At 37.6% G+C, this 19978-nt stretch overlaps 1 protein-coding gene across 1 annotated transcript in view; it reads right to left on the reverse strand.

Moving 5' to 3' along the window:
- Positions 1-16627, reverse strand: part of LOC115220803 (nuclear factor erythroid 2-related factor 2) — a 60034-nt gene extending 43407 nt beyond the window's left edge. Inside the window, exon 1 of the mRNA XM_029790959.2 lies at positions 16398-16627. Coding sequence (XP_029646819.1) covers positions 16398-16448 — 51 coding nt within the window. The 5' untranslated portion in view covers positions 16449-16627. The remainder of the gene's footprint in view (positions 1-16397) is intronic.
- Positions 16628-19978: the final 3351 nt, after the last annotated feature.

The following is a 19978-nucleotide window of genomic DNA, read 5'->3' on the forward strand; positions in this document are numbered from 1 at the left end:
AAGTTTTGGTGTTGGTGGTTTGTTTGTTTGTTTGTTGAGCAAAGCGGTCTTCGTCCCATTAGTGGGAGAAGTCCGAAACGTGGTCCTTTGCTATTCGTAAGGCCCGCAGAAGAGAAAGCAGCTCAACCCCCGACACCGAGAGCATCGACAGATGGATGAATGCGCATCCAGGCTCAGCGGTTGCATAGGAAGTCGGGGACAAGAAACAGGAAGAAAGAGTGAGAGAAAGTTGGAGCAAAAGAGTACAACAGGGGTCACCACCACCCCCTGCCAGAGCTTCATGGAGCTTTAGGTGTTTTCGCTCAATAAACACACACAACGCCCGGTCTGGGAATCGAAACCGCGATCCCCCAACCACGAGTCCGCTGTTCTAACCATTCGGCCATTGCGCCTCCACTTGGTGTTGGTGGTGTCGGTGGTGATGGAATTGTAGGTAATTTAAAGCTGGCTTGGGATATTGTTGACCAGAACTTAAGTCAGATATCTAAGTTTATGTATAACATTTAGGCCAAGACAATCTGATGAAACCTATCCCTTGCAGATGTGTGCACGCATGTATGTGTGTGTGTGTACACGATTTGTTTGTTGAGGACTTGAAAGCATTTTTTTGTTTTCTCTGCTGTGCTGTCAAGTGGTATAAGGCATGTTTGTATGTGTGGCTTAGTGGTTAGGGTATTTGGCTCATGATTGTAGGGTCACAAATTTGATTCCTGGTGACGCGTTGTGTCCTTGAGCAAGACACTTTATTTCATATCGCTCCAGTCCACTCAGCTGGCAAAAATGAGTAGTACCTGTATTTCAAAGGGCCAGCTTTGTCACACTCTGTGTCACGTTCAATCTCCCCGAGAAGTATGTGAAGGAGTATACGTGTCTGTGGAGTACTCAGCCACTTGCACATTAATCTCACAAGCAAACTGTTCTGTTGATTAGATCAACTGGATTCCTCGTCATCATAAGCGACGGAGTGACAGTTTTTCTTTTAGTATGTGTGTATATTTGTGCATGTGTATGAATGTGTGCATGTATTTGTATGAATATGTATGTGTATGCATGCATGGTATGTGTGTTAATCTATATTCATCAATGACAATAGTCAGCTCACAAATCCACAGGGTTTTATAGGAGTGACTGAAATCAGTATCCTGGTCTTATAGGTGTCATGTGACTGTATCTTGGGCAAGTCAACCAAAATAGGGCTTGGCTCCTCTTGATTGAAGTCATATACTCTTGACAAGTCTTGAACACAGCATTGAAAACTAACAGAATTGGACCAAGTGACTGCCAGTCAACAAAATACTCTGTGAACTGCACAATGTCTGGGTGTTTTCATAATGAATTGTACAGTATCATATGTTGGTGGCCTGGACCAGTCATAATGAAATGTCTTCAGAGAAACAATGTGGCTAAATGGATAAGGTGTTTGGTTATATAGAGCTAGCTCATAGGTTTTAGGTTCAACTCCATTACTGGTAATTCGGTGTCTATCTGAGCTTGTTTACTTCATTCATCATTACTTCAGTCAACACCCGATTATTAGGAACATGTACAACTAGATCACTAAGGAATGTGGCTTCTGATAGACTGATATCTATCTTATCTAGGGGTGGTGGGGTAAGATCCATCTTCTTTTATCTAATATCATGAAGATTGAATAAAGAATCAACTGTAAGTACTTTGAAAAACCCTGCTGTTACTTAATAAATTTTAGGCAATGAGTTGGCATAATTATCTGTACATCAGACAAAATGCCAGAAGAATTCAATTTCAGTTTTTCTTTTGTTCTGAGTTCAAATCCTGCTGAGATGAACTCTGCCTTTCATCCTTCAGGATTCAATAAAATATGGGATCAGTCACCTCAATAATTGAGCTCAATTCTTGTAATGTATCAGCGAGGTGAATGGAAGGAGGTACTTCTATGCTAAAGATAGAAACATTTTTACTAAGTACAAAAAGGAAAAGTCAGTTTTGATCTAGCAGACCTATGTATATATATATATATATATATATATATATATATATATATATATATATATATATACTGTATTTTCTGGCATACAAGTCAAATTTTTCAGACCAAAATTTGCAGCTAAAAAAGCTAGGTCAATCTATACACAAAGACAAACATTTTAGGACCAAATAAATTCCATGTGAAATACAGTATGATTTGCAAAGATAGTGACAATCTTTAATTGTTTACACATGTTTGCACACTATATACTACACTGAACTGTATGCTGGAAAATACGGTATATAGATTCTCTGTTTGAGTTTCCTATAATGAACATATAGTCTATACATTCAATCATATATGCATTGATGGTATATATGTGCATGCAAGTAGACTTATGGTGCATATACACAGTCACATATATACTTATGGTATATATATATATGTGTGTGTGTGTATGTGTGGAGGCACGCGGCTTAGTGGTTAGGGCGTCAGCATCATGATCGTAAGATTGTGGCTTCGATTCCTGGACCGGGTGACGCATTGTGTTCTTGAGCAAAACACTTCATTTCATGTTGCTCCAGTTCACTCATCTGGCAAAAATGAGTAACGCTGCAATGGACTGGCATCCCGTCCAGCCGGGGAACACATACGCCATAGAAACTGGGAAACTTGGCCCATGAGCCTGGCTAGGCTTTAAAAGGGCGCATTTATTTATTTATATATATATATATATATACACACATACACACACACACAAGCACACAAGAATTGATGGCATATTCAAAGATTAAGAAATTTGCTTTGAAATCATGAGGTTGTAAGTTCAATCTTATTGATTCGGTTCTTGGACAGTGTATTTTTAAGGGCCCAGAGTTGATTGAAACCCTGTGAATGAAACTAGGTACATGGAAACGACATGGATGCCGGTTGAAGGGATCACACCTTTAATTCAAATGTTCAGTCATATTATGGATTGTCACACTAATATAGCTTGTGAAATATATTAACAGTACATGTGTGTGGAATACTCAGCCATTTATACATAAAATAAATTTACAAGTTAGACATTCAGTTGACTGAAAAACAAAAATACACACTGTAAACAAGCAACAAGCAATTCCTCTCATGTATAGAAACTTACATTCATAAAATGTAATTACAGACAGATTCGTGTACAAAAAAATATGTACACACATTACAGGAGTATATGCACATTCATACACATACACACATAGACACATACACATGTATACATGTGTACACACACACATACACACATATACATACAAATATACATTCAAATTAATTTGCAGTTACATATTCAAAAACTCCTGGAAATGACTCATGAAAAAGTCTTAAAGACCAACTCAAATGGTTACAAAGACTCATAATACAGTTAAAAGTAAACCACTGGTTAATTAGTTAAATATACACCACTGATTAGTTAATTAAATATTAAACACTGGTTAGTTAGGTAAATATAAACCACTGGTAAAATATAAACCAAAAGTTAGTTAGTAAACTATAGATCACTTAATTAAATATCCTTAAGTAATTATTCCTATAACATGAGGGTGCTAAAAAATCCCTGGCTTTAAGAGTATTGCAAAAGGCCTACTTAGAGGCCCAACCTCCTGAGTTCTTTTACAGGGCTTAGAAAAACTGAAGGACCGCTGCAATAAGTGTGTGAACCTGAGAGGGGAATTTGTTAAATAAAATTATAATTAACTGCTCCACCTGTATTTCCTATTACCCAAAGCCAGGAACTTTTCAGTACCCCCTTGTTAATTAATACTTGTGGTATTAACAGCAATTTAACTGTCAGTTAGAGTAATCAATAATTAGTTAAGGGCAACCTGTATCTATTTAAGAGTAACCAGAGGGTGGTTTTTATAATGTTAATTGGTGGTTAACCTTGTAAAATTAATAGCTGGTTATTTCAACCAGGCTAAATACTAAACAACTTGGACAAGCTTTCTTAATGTGACTTAACCCTTTCATTACTGTATTTCTGTTGAGATGCTCTGTATTTCTTTCAATTACTTTAAATATGACAAAGAATTTAGTAAAATAACTTCGTTATCATTCAGCTGGTGTTAGGGACATTAATTGTGACTAAGATTTGGTGGAAGATTATAATTCAAAACTTATGAAAACAAGACATTTGTACTCAGAGCCAGAGCCGGTTTCAGCCGGGTTGGTAATGAAAGGGTTAAAGCATGAAAACTTAGTAAAAAAGAGTGTAGGTCAGTCATTTCTGAAATAGAGGGCATGGATGGGTAGGTTGAGAAAACAAGGGTTGTGTAATGTTATGAGTGGTCACATGATTTCCATGTAACATTTCAAATTTTTCCAGAAATTTACTAATTGATACACATGTTGATGCAAAAGCGTACAAAAAGGAGATGGCTGGAGGGAGTTGTAGAAAAATATTGGAGAAGGGACACACAATGTTGCATTGAGAGAAGGGGGTGCACATTGTAGGGCTGACCTAGGGCACTGAATACTCTGGCATGAGCCCAGCCCTTAAGTAACTACTAGGTACCCTTAACTGACTACTGGGTACCTTTAACTAACCATAAGGTACTCTTAAACTACTGGGTACATTAACCCTTAACTAATTATTGGGTGCATTTAACAAACTAGTGGGTACACTTAACTAACTACAGGGTACCCTGAATTACCTGCTGGGTACTCTTAACTAATTGCAGGTTATCCTTTACTAAGTACTATGTACTCTTAACATACAACTTGTTATCTTATTTAATGTAATTGCTGTTAGATATCTCTTCAATCTGAGTGAGAAGAAATGAAATGACAAATTTGGTGCTTTCATCAGATTTGAGCCCAGAATAATAAGATAGCAAATTTGTTTTTAAAAACCAGTATTAGCCGGTCGATGGTCTAACTGCAACTTCATTAGGAAATCTGCTCCAGCATTAACAACAACAACATGCAAGTTGCAGTCCCACACTTGCAAGCTTATAATGCACCATACCACATCACGCCATACCATGCACTATATATATAACATAACCATACATCATACCATACACTTTGCCATACTATAACATACACCACATATGCTCTATCCCACCCCATACATTTATACTTTACACCAACAGCCTGGGTGATTGAAACATAACAAATATATAAAATGTCTTCTCAGTTTTCAGATAAAATTTCAGAATGTCTTCTGTTCCAGTTTGAAAACATTTTCCCATGACAGCCTACGCGCACGCACACACACACACACATACACAAACAACATGTACTCACACATAGACCTTTACTCACACACACACACACACAGCATGCTCTCACACATAGACCTTTACTCACACACACACACAGCATGCTCTCACACATATATTCACTCAGTCATGCACACAAACGAACATAGCCACATCTATATAACAACTGTAAGTGAGGATGGACACCTCTCGTACTGCCTATAGTGTAATGACCACTTCCTCCGTAATGAGCACTACATCTGTATATGTATATAGTAACACTTGAATATAGGAATTATTCCCTGATCCATTGGCTGCAGAAGAGACGTGGTATTTGGAGGGAGGTATATGACATTGGGGTCAAAATCTACGATGTTTTGAGGGTAGCCAGGAACATTATCTAAGATAAGTAAAACCTTAAAAAGAATCCCCTTCACCTTATAGTACTTCTCTGCTGCTGGGATAAAATGATTGAAGAATCAATCTTCAAAAACAACAACAGTAACTCATGCTTTTGAATTTGCCATCCATATAACAAGGAGAGATGCCTTGGGTATATTCTTCATAGCACGGGGTCTGTGTGCATGATACACAAGCAATGGCTTTAACTTAAAATCTCCTGCACAATTACTTCCCAACATAATGGTCACATGTTCTTTTGAGACCTTGTAGTCTGGAATAGTTTTCTCTTCCTTGGAAATGAATGAACGTTCTGGTAATTTTTTCCAATGCAATCCAGTTTCGTCTACATTAAAAATCTGTTTGGGAAGAGAACCGTTTTCTTCGATGATTTTCTTTAATACATTAAGAAATTCTGCTGCTGCTTGTTTGTCAGCTGATGCACTTTCACCTTGCTTTTTAATGGAGTGATAACTTCTTCGCTCCTTAAATCTCATGAACCATCCTTGACTTGCCTTGAACTCTACATCTTTCTCATTTGGATATTTTTTCTTCAGGTCCTCAAACAAAGACAACACTTTCTCTTGAATGATTTTTTTGACTAATAGTAGCACCATGACGATTCAACCTAACAACCCAAAGAGAAAGAAGACTTTCCATTTCTTCAAAGATTTTGCCCCTTTTCTTATTGATGACAGTGTTCTTCATCCCTGGAGTATCAGATTTGATATGTCCTAAAATCTTGGCCTTATTATGTCCAATCGTCGATACAGTTGTCTGACTCAATCCAAAAGATCGTGCAATTGCTACCACTTTTTTACCTTTTTCATGGTGTTTTCTCATGATCAGTTTATCTTCCAGCATTATAGCATGATGCTAAGTACTTTCACTATGAATTTTCTCAGGAGCCATGGGGGTAAAAAATAAAGTCACAAATGAATGAGAATGAGAAAGTACCTGATAAACAGACGTAAACAAATATGAATTCAAAACAATTGCAGGAATCATGAGTGACAACAACGCCTAACAGTAGATATTGGAACTACAGAGCAATATGAGCTCCGAAAGACTGATAAATAAGACAACACAGCTGATTTCATGATTGCGTTCACTAAGCTACACTACTTTATGGTGTGTATCTTAACATTTACTGTACGCATTTTAATATAATTTTATATGCTTTTATTCTTATTTATTGTACAGTAACATGATTTTATGTGCTTTTATCGGTTTTCTAGTAATTTTACGATTCCAATATTTGTGGCAGACAGACATAAAGTCGAGTAAAATGGTTTAACTTAATTTTTATTTTTCCATATATCATTTTTGAAACCGACGTATAACCAACTTAAATTGAAATGACTTAAGCCGAGGTATGCCTGTATATACTTTTGTATCATCAGCATAGTTAGTGAGAGTGGCTGAGTGTATGACTGAGGACATGTCTGAGGGAGCCACCACAAAGTTGTGCCCCGTGTACAGTTCCCCGAGGGATTCCCCTGAGAATTGATGTCTCCTCACAGAGAGTACCATTGGATGTCTGTCTTTCTTTTTAAAAGTGATGCAGCCACTCCTAGTTTTCCAGCAATATCAAGGTTGTTTCAGTGCTCAATCAAAAATGCTGTAGTAGCTGTGTGAGGCAGGTCCTCTCTGGACAGAAATCATGTTGTTTTTTTTTATCTAACAATGTGACCTGCTTCCTTCCGACACAGTGTGTTCCATGACTTTGCTAACATGTGAAGTCAGGATAGGCTTGTAATTTTTAACATCTGCTTTACTTTCTTCTTTATGGAACAAGGCATATAACTTATTTTAAAAGAAAAAGCACACAGCCAGTTTCAACTGTGACAATCCAGTCAGTATATTTTAAACATATACACACTTTACAGAGACTTTTAGATTTGTGCTGCATCCAAGAAGTAAGGTGGAGAGGAAGTTCTACTGGGTTCCTCACAGGCAAAGAACATAGGTATAAGATTTTCTGGGCAGGGAACACTGATGGAGTTGGGGGCATGGGTATACTCCTTGCAGAGAAATGGATTGATAAGGTAATCAAGGTAGTCAGAGTCTATGATAGAGTAATTAAGCTTAGTCTAGTGCTGCAACATGGATTAGAAACCATTATCTCAGCTTGTGCACCTCAGCCGGGGCTACCCAATGAACAGAAAGACCAATTTTATGATACCCTCTTGCAGACTACCACATCGACGAATGACAGGGACCTTGTTTTGTGGCTGGCGACTTCAATGGGCATGTTGGACAACATCAAGGAAGCTTCCATGGCGTACATGGTGGCTACAGATTTGGTTCCTGCAATGAGGAGGGAACCAGGCTGCTGGAGTTCTGCAATGCAAATGATCTTATGATCTGTAATACTAACTTCAGGAAACCTGCCAGTTACCTGTTCACCTACCAGTCAGGTGGACTCACTACTCAGATTGACTACATTCTCACCAGGAAACCGGAAAGATGGCTATTTATAAATGCCAAAACCTTCCCAGGTGAAGAATGCACACCACAACATAGGTTAGTAGTTAGTGACTTCAGGATAAGGGCTAAATGGTTGACCAGAAGATGACCAGCATGGAAAAGAAGGGTCTGGAAGCTTAAGGATCCTCTGGATGGACAGAGATTTAGAGATGTATTACTTGAAACTTTTGATAACAAAGGGGAGGATAAAGCATCACATAATGTGGAAGACAACTGGAGGTTCCTACAGAGCTACTGACCAGATCTGTGGATGGTGCAAAGTCCCCTCTCAATCTAAGGTAACTTGGTGGTAGAACAATGTAGTTGACAGGGCCACACGGGAAAAGAAACAGGTATGGAGGGACTGGAAGTGCAGTGGTAGCAGGGAAGGGTATCAAATCATCAGAAGGGAATCTAGGAGACAGGTTTACTTAGCCAGAGGGGAAGCAGATGAGAAAAAAATTGCCAGTATTCTGCATTGTGAGAACCAGAAACTTGAAGTATTGCAAGACAGTATGTAAGAGAGAATCGTGATGTCATAGGAGAGAAATGTATCTACATGGATGATGGCTTACTTGCATTTAATGGTACTGCAAAGAGAGAGACTTGGAGACACCTCTATGAAAGGTTGCTAAATGAAGAGAATAAATAGGAGAAAGAGAGTCTGCTAAATGTCGGGACCAGAGAGGGACCAGCTATTCGAATTGACAGTACCTTGGTAGATAAAGCAATTAAGGGTATGAAGACAGGGAAAGTCCCCGGTCCCCGGTCCATTAGGAATCACTGTGGAAATGGTTAAGATATCTGGTGGTGAAGGCTATAGTCTAGTCACCTATATAGTCAACCAGGTGATCCATGAAGGAGTCATACCCAATGACTGGTGTAGTGGCACCATAGTCAACTGCTACAAGAGTAAAGGTGATGCTTTAGATAGGAATAATTACAGATGTATCAAATTGTTAGACCAGGTGATGAAAGTCACGGAGAGGGTCACAGCTCAACTAATTAGGGAGAGAGTTAGTTTAGACGAGATGCAGTTTGGGTTTGTGTCAGGGAGAAGCACCACTGATGCTATATTTCTGATAAGACAGCTGCAGGATAAATTCCTAGCCAAAGATAAACCTCTGTACTTGGCTTTCATTGACATGGAGAAAGCCCTTGACAGGGTCTCCTGATCTCTTATCTGGTGGTCAATGTGGAAACTAGGGATAGATGAGCAGTTGGTGAGAGCTGTACAAGCCGGCAACAAGTATAGTGAAGAATTCTTGATAGAAGTAGGGGTTCACTAAGGATCAGTCCTCAGCCCCCTGCCCCTACCTCTGGGAGCTCCTCTATGCTGATGACCTTGCTCTAATAGTCGAGTCATTACCAGAACTAGAGGAGAAGTTTCAGGTGTGGAAGTAAGGTCTAGAATCAAAGGGCTTTAGAGTCAATCTAGCAAAAACCAAAGTCTTAGTTAGTAGGAAGGCAGGCAAATCGCAAATCCCTTCAGGTAGACGGTCCTGCTCGATTTGTAGAAAAGGCATAGGTAGAAACTCCATAAGATGTACCCAGTGTAAGCTATAGACACATAAATGCAGCAATATCAAAGGAAGATAGTTTTTGTGTGTGGCTGCGTTGGTATGGTCATGTGTTGCATATGGACAAGGACAGCTGTGTGAAGAAGTGTCACACCCTAACAGTGGAGGGAACCTGTGGAAGAGGTAGACCTGGGATGAGGTGGTGAAGCACGATCTTTGAACATTGGGCCTCACAGTGTCAACGACAAGGACTAGAATGAGTTGGCAGATGGAAGGAACGAGAGAATGATGGGAAGGATGTAGGGATATTTAGAGTTGTTTAGAGGTGAGTGTAAGTGATTAGCAATAGCAGAGGTGGACAGAAGTAGAGGTGGATGATGAGGTAAAGGTGAGAGTAGGTGAAGAGTGGAGACAGAAGTGGTCCCGAGAGAGAGTGCTGGCTGGCAGCACACCATACATCATAAGGAAGTTAGTGTATTGGAGGGTGGGTGCGAGATGGTAGTAGGCTAATGCAGTCTCCTATGAATAGGACCACTGAAGGGCAAGTGGGCAGAGTGATGAAGATATTATCAGCAAAGGCTGAGAGGAGATGAGAGATGGAAAGCTATGAGTAATAATGAGATGGGTGAATAGAAATATGAGCAATAGGTAGATGTAATTTAGAAAAAAAAAAAAAAACTTTTGGAAAAAATGCCAGAGGTGTAAAAATTTGGGGAAAATTCTTCCTTGATGAAATACCAAATTAACTAGTTTCAATATGAAAATTTAAATTAAATTAATTTAATTTCTGTAATTGAACTAATCGGATATGGAAACGGCTGTAGGACAGGAATTTCGTTAATATGGAATTGAATATCTTTGAATAAACTGATGTCTGCATGTCAGTTTCTCCATTTTCTTCCTTTTCTCTCTCTCTCTCTCACACACACACGACATATCTGTGAGTGTATGTTATGTAAGACGGCTAGGATGTATGTATGAAGGTGTATATATATATATATATATATATTTATGTGTATGTATATACTGGCTTTACAAACTACCACATTAAAGACTTCACTAGCAGAGGAGTGCAAACACAATCAATTAATGTATTTTAAAATAAAAAAATAGATTTAGACTTTTATTGAATTTTCACTTTAATTGCATCAAACTATATAAAGTCATTACATACTCATAGGGTAGGTTTCCCATATTGTCTCACGCAAATACTTCCCTGGGTGGGACTCTGGTCCATTGCAGGAATAGTCATTTTTGCCAGATGAATGGACTGGAGCAATGTGAGAAATGAAGTATTTGCTCAAGAACATAATACATTGTTCAGTCCAAGGGATTGAAACCACAATCTTATGATCATGATTCCAACACCCAAACCACTAAGCCATACACCTCCACTAAATACTGTGTTTATGATATATCTCTCTATATATAAAGCTGAAGTTGTCTGTGTATGGCAGGTTTAGTAGCCTTCAACTAACACCTATCTCCTCCGAGACCCTGTAGCGCAAGTTGACCAAAATTGAGAGTATGATAGAAGAAGGCTTGCTCTTCATTCTGTAGAAGAATAAATTCAAATTGGACCATGTTAACACCAAAAAGATGCTTTTTTTCTATGAAAATCCCTAATTTTTTAACGATTTTGTGACTGCTGTGTTGCCATTTTTCGGTGTATTTCAACCAGAAAAATGTTCACTTACAGAGAATAACAAGCTACATAATGCAAAATTTTTACTTTTCAAAAATTCCAATTCTAAAGGGTCGAAACGAACCCGAGCAACGCCGGGCGATACTGCTAGTTGTAATATAAAGAAGGAATTTTGTCCTAAGAGGTTTATGTCACTGCTGTTGCTATTAATATTCAGTGATAATGTCTGAATTACGGTTTACAAGTAACAAAAGGACACCAAAATATTACAAAGGATTCTGTACAACCAGATATGGGGAAGGGGCCTTGAGTTATTCCTGTCCAGGATGGCATCCACCCTCGTCGTATTTATGTGTATATATGCATATTGTATTTTGTATGTACCATAGTCATATGTGTATATCTATGTACATAAGTTTCGTTTTTGGATTCGGTTTGCAAGATTCTTTATATGAGTTCGTGTGTTGAAGCATATTCTGTTGTGTCTGGGGAGAGTCAAAACTATTGAAAAGGTTGCAAGACGCAACGAAAATTTTAGGACAATAAAAATAAGAAAAAAGTGAAAACTTTACTGGTGAGTGTGTTAAGGCACAAAAAGAAAATGACTCTCCCCAAACAACAGAATATGTAAATAAGTGTTTGTATGTAAATGTATGTAGATATATGTGTGAACGTATGTACGTACATCTATGTACATGCATATGTTTGTAGATACATCATACTATGTTTGCAGCCTGTTAGATATATTATGTATGTCATGTTTTGTTGTATTGTAAGTATATATGTTATATTGTGTATACATTAGTGTGTGTGTGTGTATTTATATATAGGCATACCTACACATGTGTGCACCCCTGCCGACTTTATTTTCTCATAACTTCCAGAGAAACATATTTTTAAATGAAATTTCCTACAGATATTTTTCAAATGGTGTACATGCCTACGATTATATAGGAATCTAATATAAGTCGCACAAGTACACATTGACACACATCACATATAGCCACAAAATGAAACTTAGCAATTTTGAAAAAGAATTGTGATGTAAAAAAAATGTGTGTGTGTTCACTATTTTTCTTTTCACATCAAATTTTGACATAATTGTAATTTACACACCCTAAAAAGTATTTGTAGAAAATTTCATTAAGGGATACCCATTTTTCTGAATCTTCTTCCACCACTAAGGAACGTTTTCCACAACAAATTCCGATATAATCGGAATCTACACCATCTGGAGCATATTTTTAGAAAATTTCATTAGAAAAAAAAAATTTTCTGTAAGTTATGAGGAAACAAAGTCGACGAGGGATGCACATGTGAAGACATGCATATATATACCAGAGTAAGTACATAAATGTGAAACAAGGTGGAAGAAAACAGTACTCGAATACTGGAGGTAGAGTAATATGTTTCATTAACAAAGCTGCAAAGACTCACAAAAGCTGTTACTCGGAGTTTCACGCTCCCGTTCGTTGGACAGTTTTGTTGGACGAACGGGAACGTGAAACTCCGAGTAACAGTTTTTGTGATGCCTTTGCAGCTTTATTAATAATATTTACTCTTACTCTTAACTCGTTTCAGTCATTTGACTGCGGCCATGCTGGAGCACCGCCTTTAGTCGAAGAAATCGACCCCAGGACTTATTCTTTGTAAGCCTAGTATTTCGAGTGGAGAAAAAAGAATATATATATATATATATATATATATATATATATATATATATATATATATATATATATATATATATATACTAGTATGTAGTAATTCTTTTTTCTCCACTCGAAATACGTAAAACAACAAACAGCTAGTACAGAAAGAATAAAGGTGGATACAGGGTTTGAACTTCGGACAACTTGTTTTTAAGCCACATGCCAACTTATAAAAAAAATGTTTAAAGCAAAAAACATTCTGTTAATTTAATAATGTCTGCTTATAGGTGTATATATATTATCTTTGCATGTTATCTTTTAAAGTATGTCAATCTCCCCCTTTCTCTCTCTATATATATATGGAGTGGCTCTGTCATAAGTAGCTTGTTTACCAACTCCATGGTTCCGGGTTCAGTCCCATTGCGTGGCCTGTCGTATTTATATATGTATATGTTTGTGTGTGTGTTTGCGTTTGTCCCACAACATAGCAGTTCAGCAAAAGACACCGATAGAATAAGTACTAGTATGGCAAAGAATGAGTCCTGGTGTCGATTTGCGTCATAAGTAGCTTGTTTACCAACTCCATGGTTCCGGGTTCAGTCCCATTGCGTGGCCTGTCGTATATATATATATATATATATATATATATAGCAATTAAGGACAACTACTTAATAAGGAAAACTTAACAAGAAATTGTCAGGTAGATAGCGTAAAAACCTCATAAGAGAAAATTTCGAAAATAATTATTTCTTATTGTATGTATATATGTTTGTGTGTGTGTTTGCGTTTGTCCCACAACATAGCAGTTCAGCGAAAGACACCGATAGAATAAGTACTAGTATGGCAAAGAATGAGTCCTGGTGTCGATTTGCTTGACCAAAGGCGGTGCTCCAGCATCGACATACTCAAATGACTGAAACAAGTAAAAAAATAAAAGGGTGTGTGTGTGATGATTTTGGGACAGAACTCTTTAGATAACAATAATAGTCCGTTAATATTAAGTAGAAGAAACGATATCCTGAGTATTCTAGGGATCCACTAATTGACAACAATAACTCATGACATATTATATGTGATTATTATTATAAGCGACACTTCCACTGTATGGAATATAATATATTTAGATTTACAAATAAGGGTGTTTGGAAACAAGAAAATCTAAGAGAGAGAGAGAGAAAGAGAGAAAGAGAGAAAAAGAGAGAGAGAGAGACATACAGAGAAGCATCACTTCGAGTAAACATCCATCCATCCATCCATACATACATAGTCAGTGAATTGTCACGCCAGCCCTTCTGACGATTACCATGGGTAAAATCGGTTGATATTGATCTATAATACTACACGTGCGTGTGTGTGTGTATGTATATATATATATATATATATATATATATATATATATATATATATATATATGAGTAACACTAGAGGTACGGAAGTCAATCCATTACGGCCGTTTCTAACGACGCCTTTAATTGATTAATGAAAACATTACGTTTTCGTCAGATGAATTCATGAACTTCAATATATATATATATATATAATGAAAGCAGAGAATGGAGATAGAATTGATGAATAACAATTGATCTCCACCAGTGGATTAATTGGATACAAGTATCTTTTAGACGGTTGTTATAATCTCTAAGTTAACTCACACACACACACATGGTGATATAGACAGGAAAAACAGAACTCAAAATATGAGCACATGTATATTCTATATATATATATATATATATATATATATATATATATATATATATATATATACACACACATATATATATATGTGTGTGTGTGTGTGTGTGTGTGTGCGTGTATCACAAAACCTCTCAAAACTAGAAACCATCAATCAGGCAATATAAATATATGTAATCATCATAAACCATGAACCTTATAACATGTTCAACAGTTACGAGTGTGAAAGACAACTCAGAATGAGACCCCAAGATAAAAGGCTACAGATTTGGGTGAACGATTATCAGAACTTGACTGGTACTTCATTTCCTACATAAAATATATCAAACTATTATGTTGTTCTTGTATCAATAATAACTCTGTGACATGTATCGAGTACTCCCTGGCATTTCGAACTAAGATCTTTGAACGGAATATGTTTGTGTTTATTCATCCATGACATTGAGTGCTTGATACACGTTTGTGATAGATGTGTGTAGACTTTGCTGTGTGTAGACTTTTAATACTATTGAACCCTCCTCCGTAGGATGCTTCAAACTTTGAAAATAATGGTTATTAATGTTAGTCACGTACAACTATTTTAAAGTATGTGTTTCAACATAGATACTCTTACAGAGTTTTAAAATCAACAAATCAATATAGTTAAACCATAACACGGAAGTTTTAAAGTTTAAGATGAAACTTTCAAAACATTCATTTTCATATACAGGTTTCAAAACAACTAACCTCATACCTTTTAAATACATGTCTAAACATTTTCTATAGCCTAGTTTCAAACAGCAATTTCAAAACTCAGACCTAAAGATGGTAACCCCTTAAGCGTCCTACAGAAGCTAAAAATCTAAGTTAAAAGTGTACAGTAAGTTGTCACATACAGATGCCTACTCTAAGTTGTCACATACGGAAGTTTCTTATACTATTCTTAAATAATTTTATATACCGTAACCCCATAGAGCAGTTTCAAAACCCATACCTCAAAATGGTAACCCCTGAGCCCTCTACGGTAGCTCCAGGCTCATATTAAAAGTTCCAAGCATGTTATCCCATATGGTTGTAAAGAATATATCTAAGGTTATATATTTAACTGGATTTAAACGGATAATTTCAACAGAGAATATTAATTGTTGGAATTTGGGATTATGTGTCATCTTGGCAGTTGTCAATAAATACATCTGACCCCACTCTCTTTGAAGTTTCACGGGATAAATCTGTAATAATATCACCAGGTTGAAATAGACCCAGATATGAGTCTTCCATTTACTTATTTTGGATTCTCGATTTCTTTGTTTCGATCGATTTTTATTTATCTTATCGATTAAAAATAAATATTCACAGTAAATATCCTGTAAGTTCTTTTATTTTTTAAAACCCCTTATTAAAATTTTTTTAAAAACTTTCACAGAGATATTATAACTCAACTCATGCACATATATACACAGATATAAGAATTATCTATAATTTTACTTAAAATAATATTCAATTTATAAAATTAAAATAAATATAAATTTTTGTAATAGAAAAGGAACTATAAAAAAATTAATTACATAAAACATTTTAAAATAATCGGAGATATCAACAAATTATTGCATAATACAAATGAAAATAACCAAAGTTAATGAAGTTTTGTGAAGTGTTATTTTTTGCTGTTTCTGGTGAGATGTTTGTATGTATGTATGTATGGGTAGGGGATCGAAATTCGATTCCGCACCTTAGAAAGATGATTTGTTTTGAAACTGGTCCCAGAACAGGGCGAAGGTACAATGACTTAAAAACCTGCGAAAGAACACGAAGAAAAAGAAACAGCTAGATGAGAGAACCCATCTCGGAATGACTTACCGATTTAGGGGTATTGTCTTTACTGGGGTACGACGACTGTACTTGCAACATATTGTCAACTGAGTGTATATATCCGAACGTTGTTGTTTACTGCACGACACAATCATAAATGATTCTAATGCTCTCAGTGTCAAGTGTATATATAAAAGTGTGTGTGTGTGTACATGCGTGCGAGCGCACGCGCGCGTGTGTAAGAGAGTTGTAAATATAAGTTTATATCTATATATCTATCTATATATAAATATATATATATTTAGGCTCCAATAAACACTTGTCTGGTGTTGTTATTGTTTATATATGGATGTGTTGTTTTTAATGGTAACAATATATTAATGTTATTGTTGTTGTTGTTATAGATTCTTTCTCAACTCAACAAGTGCGATCAGTAACGTTTAAGTGAAGAAAAAAAAGTGATATAAACCCGTCTATACAGCTCTGCCTCAAGTCAAAACTGTTTGTGACCCAATATTAAATGTGATCTCGTGTGTATGTGTATGTGTGTGTGTGTGTGTGTGTGTGAAAGAGTTCGCACACACCTCCGTATACAACAAAAGAGGTACAATTAAGAGGTTGGGTGTTTGAAGCTGGGTTAGGTGAGTTGATAATTAGGCGGGAGGGCAATGGGTTGGCAACTCAGATGGCTGGTCGCTCGTTGATCAGACTGTCTTCTTGTCTGTCTATCTACCCCACCTCTCTCATTCTTATATCATCTCTTTATCAGTTTTCCCCCTCTCTCTCTCGCTTCTGTTTTTTTCTTATATCTTTCTCTTCCTCTTCCCCTCCCTCCCTAACCTTGTCTCCCCCTCTGTCTATATGTATAGAGAGAGAGAGAGAGAGAGAGAACGATAGACACATAAACATATACATACCCATGTATGTGTGTGTGTTTATGTCTCTAGGGTGTGTACAAGCGTGTGTATTTGTGTGTCTTTCTCTCTCCTTATCTCTCCCTCCCCCTGACACATCATATGACTATCTCTCTGTCTCTCTCTATTTCTCTCATTCATATTATATTTCTTTATCTCCCACCCTTCTTCCTTCATCCATCTCTGTCTTTCTTTAATTCTCTTTCACCAAATCTCTCGTTATCTTCCATACCCCATGTCTATATATCTGTCATATTTGTTCTGCCTAGTTTCTCTCTCTTTTCCCATTTGTCTTTCTGTTTCTCTCTCTGTTCCCCCTCTCTCTATTCAGTGTCTCTAGCTTTCTTTTTCCTCTGTCTTCTCTCCCTCTTTATCTCTCTCTATTTCTATCTATGCCTGTCTCCCTATCTACCTTTTTTCCAGTCATTTCTCTCTCTCTTTCTTTCTCTTTCTCTCCACTCCCTCATTCTTCACGATTCTTCTTAACCTTTCACCTTCTCACACTCACCATTGCTTACTCAGTCTTTCTCACACTCTCTTTGTCATGCACTCTCTCCCCCTCCCTCCCTCCCTCTCTCATCCCACCACCCTCCCCTGTGTCAACTCGGTGGTAGACATTGAGTGTGTAAAGAAATACAATTTCACTCACTCAGATAAAATGTTATTTCGATAATTCGAATTTTAAAAAAGTTTGAAAACTTAGACACCACATACACACACACGCACACATATATGTATGCATACATGCATGTATGTAAATATGCATGCATGTACACATACATCTATACATTATATGTGTATGAGTGTGTGTATGTATATATATCATCATCATCATCATCGTTTAACGTCCGTTTTCCATGCTAGCATGGGTTGGACGGTTCGACCGGGGTCTGAGAAGCCAGGAGACTGCACCAGGCTCCAGTCTGATCTGGCAGTGTTTCTACAGCTGGATGCCCTTCCTAACGCCAACCACTCCGTGAGTGTAGTGGGTGCCTTTTACTTGCCAGGTGAAGCTGGCAACGGCCACGATCGGTTGGTGCTTTTTACGTGTCACCGGCACTGGTATCACAACTACAATTTCCGTTGATTTTTTGATCGATTTTGATTTCACTTGTCTCAACAGGTCTTCGCAAGCTTATATATATATATATATATATATAATGAAGGATGGCTAGTAGAAATACATAAATCTGGAAGAGAATCACACTCCAAGATGTAGACCAGTTAATATTATAGTGGGGTAGGACGGTTTATGGGGTTACCCTGGGTTTCTCGGTCATAAGGGGTTTAGCCTTACAGTGTATCTTCAGACCCCAAACACTGCTAGCCTGAGAGCTCTTTAGGGGTCTTAGGTCAACAGTGTTATAGTGGAGTAGGCCATAAACTGGCCTACCCCACATATAATATATATATATATATATATATATATTATTTGAACCGTCCACCCATGCTAGCATGGAAAACGGACGCTAAATGATGATGATGATGATGATGATGATGATATTTATATAATATATATAATATATATATATATAATATATATCATATCATCATCATCATTCATTTAGCGTCCGTTCTCCATGCTAGCATGGGTTGGACGGTTCAACTGGGCTCTGTGAAGCTGGAAGGCTTCATCAGCCCAAGTCAGATCTGGCAGTGTTTCTACGGCTGGATGCCCTTCCTAATGCCAACCACTCCGTGAGTGTGTGGGTGCTTTTACGTGCCACCGCACACAGTGCCAGACAGAGCTGGCAAACGGCCACGAACGGATGGTGCTTTTACGTGCCACCAACACGGGGGCCAGACAGAGCTGGCAAACGGCCACGAAACGGATGGTGCTCTTACGTGTCACCGGCACGGGGGCCAGGCGAGGCTGGCAACGGACACGAACGGATGGTGCTTTTACGTGCCACCAACACGGGGGCCAGACAGAGCTGGCAAACAACCACGAAACGGATGGTGCTTTTACGTGTCACCGGCATGGGGGCCAGGCGAGGCTGGCAACGGACACGAACGGATGGTGCTTTTACATGCCACTGACACGGGGGCCAGACAGGGTTGGCAAACGGCCACGAACGGATGGTGCTTTTACGTGTCACCGACACGGGGGCCAGACAGAGCTGGCAAACGGCCATATATATATATATATATATATGTATATATATAAACAGGAGATTGGAAAAAAATTTTGGTAGTATTTATTCACCATTACATGTGTTTCATTTTCTAATAGGAGTCACAAAATTGTACATGTAGGAGAAACAAGTAAGGCATCTCCTATCAGAAATTCTGCAGACAGAGAATCAAACAATAGTAAATTTTTCTCCAGCCTCCAGTTTTGATATGTAATTACTCTGCAGGTTTGATATATATCATTTCCAGCATTTTTCAACTCTTATGCATACCTCATACAAATATAACATCTACAAATTTGAAGTACTGGAATAAGCAGATGTGCTTCAAGAACACACAGCTTGGATTATAACCCTGTCTAGATTATATTGTGTGTGTATGTGTGTGTGTGTATGATGGAAGTCAACTTGTGACCACTTCAACACAGTAAGTCTGTGCAAAAATTTCTAGAGTCCGAGGAGTTCCATTTCTTTTATTCTTTTCTCTTATTTGTCTCAGTCATTTGACTGCAGCCATGCTGGAGCACCACCTTTAGACAAGCAAATCGACCCCAGGACTTATTCTTTGTCATACTAGTAATTA

The sequence above is a fragment of the Octopus sinensis genome, linkage group LG17 (genome assembly GCF_006345805.1).
Source record: "Octopus sinensis linkage group LG17, ASM634580v1, whole genome shotgun sequence".
NCBI classification, from domain to species: Eukaryota; Metazoa; Mollusca; class Cephalopoda; order Octopoda; family Octopodidae; genus Octopus; species Octopus sinensis.